This window comes from Zerene cesonia, chromosome 11 (assembly GCF_012273895.1).
Source record: "Zerene cesonia ecotype Mississippi chromosome 11, Zerene_cesonia_1.1, whole genome shotgun sequence".
Taxonomy (NCBI): Eukaryota; Metazoa; Arthropoda; class Insecta; order Lepidoptera; family Pieridae; genus Zerene; species Zerene cesonia.
The window spans coordinates 10599806-10606429 of NC_052112.1; the positions used below are offsets into that span (position 1 = coordinate 10599806).

The window sequence follows — 6624 nt, forward strand, 5'->3', positions numbered from 1 at the left end:
TATATGGTGTTTTATTTATTGATTATAGCGCCCTCTATTTAAAATATTAGTAAACTGCCGCAGTTAACATTTTCGGTAATATGAATCGGTAGGCCCGTGTCCAAAATGAGCAAGACTAATAAGGCAATGCGGGAGTACATCGTGCGAAAAGTGTATGATATACCTTAAAATAATCATTCTTGTTTCTCTAACTTATAATGTTGCATACTCGACAGAATTTTAAACGACAAAAACTGATAAACATTTCAAGCGTTTTTGTTGCATACTTCAAGCTATTTATCTGGCATCATATAACCCTGCCCCTTTCACAAATAATGAATAAAAACTTGATCTCGTGCTGGGTACCTAGTTTCCTTGTAAATTTGCGCACAACGACATTTTTAAAAACATTCCTATTTTTAATATTTGTAGTGTTTGTTATGTGAAATATTGTAAAATTTTACGTTTATTTCAAAACGGCTTAACGAATACTTTTATTTTAATTGAATAACATGGACACAAAACTGTAAAATAAGACCGATGCGAATTCTGCAGAATTTAATTTGCTTACAGTGCCATCTAGTGTAGGGTAACATTTTCAAATGTTTGAGAACAATATATTTTTGGGAAATATCCACAATAGCTTAACAATTAAACATTAAAGAATAATCAAATCATTTATTTGTTGCTTCTCACAATTCGCAATCACATGTAGTACACAAACTAATACATGAAGTATGTTATAAACAATCAGATTACTTATTATAGTAGGTGCTTGTGTCTGAAATTGGTATCAACCGGTATCACAGATCACCGTCCCCTCCCTCGGTACTAATAAACGGTCTCGAACATTGAAACAGAATCTGTAGTTCTTTCAAATATTATTAACAAAACATATTGGTTATAAAACATTTTCATTCGTTTTGTTCTTAGACAGAATGCCTGGGTCAATTATTTATCTAAACCACTGATAATTCAATACTGCTGTTTTAGATTAATATGTATTAAACGAGACATATTTTTTTTCTTAGAAATATTTAATGCTAAAATGACTCGACCGTTTCAGAAAAAATGTTTAATCATTCATTATGTTTTTATTTTTTTTTACTCTAGCACTAAGTATATGTATTTATTATTAAAAAGACAAGGGCGAAGTCGAAATCAGTTTCTAGTTTTGTGTACATTATCTTGCGAACGAATTAAACTAACTATGTAGGTACTTGTAAGTTAATCGTTTGAAAGACGATACTTTCCGAGTTAACTAAAACAATATTGAGTTTCAAACAATTGATTTAAGCCGGTCGCGATGTAATCGCTGACTACAAAGCGCTTGAAATGTCGTAAAAAAATACCATACAATTTGTCTTTTCATTACCTACTCATGTTAGGGATGTCAATGAACTTTTTAACTATTATATTAAACGATACTTCTGCCTTAATAACATAAAATAAAAGGGATAAAGGCGGGAATACAAATAAAGAATTCGTAAAAAATAAACATTAATAATAAACAGTCGAAAAGCAGTATTAACATAAAAAGTGAGTTTGATAATTATTATTTTGAAAGTCATAAAACTACAAATCGTGATCTATTTAAAAATAAACTTCAAAATCACTTCTTAATTGACTATCTTTTTATATGTTATATTTGTAACATAAATCTATAATTTCTAAGAAAAACAACAATATGCTTCACCTACCTAAACTAAATAATAATTAAAAAATTAAAGACACGTAATTAATTTTTTTTGTTCTGTATGTGGCATTTTTTTATTTGTTTTTTTCCTCACTTAAAAACAATTATTTTTATGTGTTGCAAGTATTCTTTCGATAAATTTTAATTTCAACCTGTGTGTAGACACACCTTTATCACGTTCCTTGTTTACAATTCCATTCGACCAATGGGGAGAGATTATTCCGAATTCAAAATCCGAACCGGGTAGTCGTGCGCAGCTAACACAAAAGAACGGCAAATTGTACAAATTGTAATAAAATGGGCCCTACGAATTTAAATGATTTATACAACTCCATAGAAACTGTAAGTTATTTTATTATTTATTTACTTAAATATAATTAAACATAAGCGAATACGTAATGAGTAAAATAAATGATATTGCGGGTATATTAAAATAAAGATACGACGTACTTTTTACTTGCGCAGTAACTTTTTAATAGGTAATCTCTCTGTTTTATTACTCATAATCGTACATTTTTATCCATCATATTGTTAATTTCTGTCCTACCTATATGTAACTAATGTTAAATTTTACTCTGTTGGTATAAGGAGTTTTTAATTATAATTGTGTCTGTCCAATCAAATCACTATCGCGGCTTTCGAACCGCGTTTTCTCCTCGGCATGATTTTTTTTTCCACCACTAGGTATTACCAAGCATTTCCTATCAATTTGTGAACCCCATACAAACGTGTATTTAGCTACATACATTAAATTTTATAATAAATTGAGTCATTGCGTTTTCGTTGAGAAAAGATTGAAAATAATGCTAATCTTTATTAGTAAATTTATTTCCAACTAGTTATTGTAACATATTAAATATCCCGCAACAGCCATCTTAAACTAATAAAGGATTCGGATTTCAAATACGCACGCGCAGCAGTGTCAACACACTACCACATTTCATCAAAATCCGTTGAGTAGTTTCAGCGAGATTGACGGACAAACATCTAAACAAACAAACTTTCAGATTTATAATATTAATGTGATTAGTGTGACGTGTGATAATACTGTACTAGATAATAGTGATAGTAGGTGAGTTATCACAAACTGCTTTCCTTATTCCCCATACATGCGTAGTTTTTGTTAATTACTTAAGTAATGATTATAAAAAGAATTTTTAAGCTATTAAGGCTATTTTTTTGTTTGAATCACGTCTTTAACATCCTACATATATTTACTAGAACTCTTATTACAACTAAGTAGTTTTATAATGACTAGATACTTATTAACTTAACAAATAATAAGTCATTATAAAACTATTTAGTTGTAAAAAAGTTCCAATTCTGTAAATAAATTTTCATATTCGACTTAAGTCTACAAAAGGTATATATTTCGCAGTTACCACAATGGGTGAACCAAGAGACAATGCGCTTTGCATTGCAGACTTCGTTGGAAGATCACAACACCGTACGTCGGCGATGGTCCAGCGCATTAGAAGGTATATTCTAGTATCTTCTTGCTATTGTTCGTATTTTCAACTGACTTCGAAGAAAGAGGAAGTTATCGAATCGACTGACGTAACATAGCCAAAAGTTTTTTTTTTGTCTAGGTTACCATAACTTTCGACGTGGTGAACCGATTTTGATAATTATTTTTATTTGAAAGCCGGTGCTATCCGGTGGTCCCATTTTAATTTGTCGTAGTTTTGACAATTTGAAGGCGGTTTAGTTTAAAAGACTGACTCCGATTACACTTGGGTGGTCATGTTCGTCTCAACCCATACCATTCAGAAAAATTATTCATTTAATCAACTATTATACTTTACATATGACGTAATAATAAATCTTTCTCATTTTCATCCATCACTTAATTCGTGAACAGTTGTAACAGACAGATACGAGTGTCTGTCTGGAAAAAGCAATGTTATCTTTCTTATATTTAGTATACACAAAGCACTCACAACTGGATAAAAATTATTTTATTATAATCACAAAGGATGTTTATTTTTTCTTCACGCTTATAACTCTTTCACCATCAGCAGGTACTGGTAGCAATATAGATGCTGTGATGCAAGAGTTTAGATTGAATGGATCAGACTCGCCCTACGAACCTGAAGACACATTATTTGACCCTTCACTTCACGATGCAGGTATTTAAACATAACTGGCCTCACAACCCGGCTGATCATCATCATCATTTACCATCCTAATCTAAGTAGGGACAAATCCAACAAAGATAAAAATAATTAAAATAATTCTATCAGACCTTTATTTATAAGTGATGTAACTAAAAAGATTTTCTTTGACCATCTTAAATAAAGATCTGTATAACTAACCAGCAATATTTTTCCTTAGTGTAAAGAATTCCCTGTATACATTGTCATGTTTAAAGTCAAATAATGTGCAGGACATACCAAAATGACTCTTTTGTTTTGTAGCATTTTTACTGATGTTTCTTTCATGTTTGAACCAACCGAGCTGGTGGTTGATCTGTTGGTAATCGATCCAATTTCTGTCGAAGCGTTCTCGACTTCAATTTATAACTTCTTATTTTCGATTTCAAAAACTTTTCTTAATTAGAAAACTAGTACTAATGCTACGAATTTTTTGACCCTTTCTTACGGTGGGTCAACCCAGGCTAAGTTGGATCATTGATGAGTTTAAAAATGGCTCGGCTTATTACTGTAAAGTTAAAGTAGACTTGTGTAAAATGTTCTGTTCTAATATACTTTACTAGGGTTACTAGGCCTGGGCCCGCCGAGCAGTTACCTCCGGCAGAAGTCCTGGCCCGCTCCAGAAAGTAGTCCCTGCACTCGTCTTCCTCGATACGTTCCCATGCCTGACTACATCAATGGATCTTCTGATGAAGGTGAGTGACAATTATCCCGAAATACAAGAGGCGTCTAAGGTTCGAAATTTTGCTTAATGTGACCATTCGATTTTAGTACTATTACTATTCGTTCATTGCTTGTCGTAAATAATTATTTTATAAGCTGGTCAGACTTAACCATGGAAGTAATCACTAATTTATTCTGTAAGTCATTAAAAAGTTATTCAAAGCTCATCATCATTCAAAGCACCTTTTTTATGTCACAATAGGCAAAAGAGACCAGATCTTTTGTGGGTCGCCTGATGGTAAGCGCTACCACCGTCCATGAACATTTATAGAGGCATAAGACATAATTGCAGAAGTTACGCCTCTGCAAATGGATTGCCGACTTTTTGGGAAGGGATTAAGAAAGGATTGGCGATAGGAGTAAAGGAAAGGACTGGGAAGGGAAGGAAAAGGATATGGGCCTCCGGATCCCCCATTCACCGAACGAAACACAGCAGAATGCTATTTCACGCCGGTCTTCTGTGGGGGTGTGGTACTTCCCCGGTGGGAGCTGGCCCAATTCGTGCCGAAGCGTGCTCGACTACCACATAGAAATCGCATTACGTTGTATCATTTTAGAGTTTATTTCATTGCAAAATAATATAATTTAAAGTACCATTATTAATATACATCCGTATTATATCCATATACATACAAAATAGGCACTCACTTTTCTCATCCATGGCTTATACTTGGGTAAGTGGTAAGTACCCTCTTTTATTTAAATATAGTTAATAATTTGTTGTAAATAAATTTAGAGACCCTTCCACCTGAGACGTTGACTGAACAACAGCGTCAAGTACTCAACACCATTCCCACCGCTGTGCTGTATCACTTACTCAAGGATTTGGAGAAGAGCCGAGTGCAAGAAAAGATAAAGAAAACAGTAAGTGAATAATATTATACTACAAGTTGATGTCATAAGTCATTTTAGTGCCAACAAAGGTCCAGATTCTGAGTTCCCCCTGTTTTTCCCGAAGAGTATCAAAAATACGCGATATATTTTTATATTTGATATTGATATTGATGAGTTGTATTACTGCCTAATTATATAATTCCCTCGTAATACATAATGTATATTCCTCTCTTTTATGAGTTAAAAATGTGGGTATTAATCTGATAGATGTAATAATTTAACATATGTGGTAGGTAGTTAGTAGGTAGTAGGAGTAGATATTTTTGTCTCGTTGGTTGTTTCACTTTGAGAGCCTGTCCTTTACCCAGCAGGGCTCTGAAGTAAAAATGTATGTTGCTCTCATATAATTTGATGGCAAGGAGATGGAGTGCCGCTTCTGCAAGAACAACGGCGAGCGCGAGCAGTTCTACCGCACGCACTGGCTGCGCGTGGAGGGGCGCGTCACGTGCCCCGTGCTGCGCGCGCTCGTGTGCCGCCAGTGCGGCGCGCACGGCGACCGCGCGCACACGCTCAAGTACTGCCCGCTCACCAGCCCCGCGCGTGAGTACACAAATGGCGTAGAAAAACTAGAAAACTAGTCTCATATCGGGTGCCGGAGGCCCTTTTTCTTTTCCTTTTCCCTGTCCACGCCTTCTTTCCAATTAATCCTTTCCTTATCGCTTGATTCTCAAAGACAATTCGTAGAGGCTAACTCTGCGAATATTCATGGGCGGTGGCCGGATCGCTTACCATTAGGCGAACCACGGACTGAATTCGCTTATGGCATAAAAAAAGAAATCCTCACAGCCTCTCACTCTCTTCTCATTGTATCATCATCAGCCCATATATGTTCCCACTGCTGGGAAACAGGCCTCCTATGAGGGTTCAGGCCATAATCCACTACGCTGGCCAAGTGCGGGTTGGCAGATGTCACATGTCGTCGAACTTTTGATTCTTGGACCTGCCAGTTCCTCACCATATTTTCCTTCACCGTTTTAAGTAGTGGTGATATTATCTACATGAGCAGATAAATTGAAAAATCAACTTATTTCCTGCACGCTCGCCCGGTCTCGAACCCCGACTTATCGATTTTGAAGTCCGAAGTTCTCACCACTTTTACACAGTTTAGTTGCGGTGCGAGTTTGCTAATACTTTACTAATAGGATTACGTAAAAAGAGAATTTAATAATATATATTTAA

At 34.9% G+C, this 6624-nt stretch overlaps 1 protein-coding gene across 1 annotated transcript in view; it reads left to right on the forward strand.

Moving 5' to 3' along the window:
* Window positions 1-1907: 1907 nt before the first annotated feature.
* The window catches only part of LOC119830147, a 7325-nt gene continuing 2608 nt past the window's right edge, over window positions 1908-6624 (forward strand). The window contains exons 1-6 of the mRNA XM_038353042.1: window positions 1908-2017; window positions 3054-3157; window positions 3698-3804; window positions 4392-4523; window positions 5288-5415; window positions 5805-5985. Coding sequence (XP_038208970.1) covers window positions 1973-2017; window positions 3054-3157; window positions 3698-3804; window positions 4392-4523; window positions 5288-5415; window positions 5805-5985 — 697 coding nt within the window. The 5' untranslated portion in view covers window positions 1908-1972. The remainder of the gene's footprint in view (window positions 2018-3053; window positions 3158-3697; window positions 3805-4391; window positions 4524-5287; window positions 5416-5804; window positions 5986-6624) is intronic.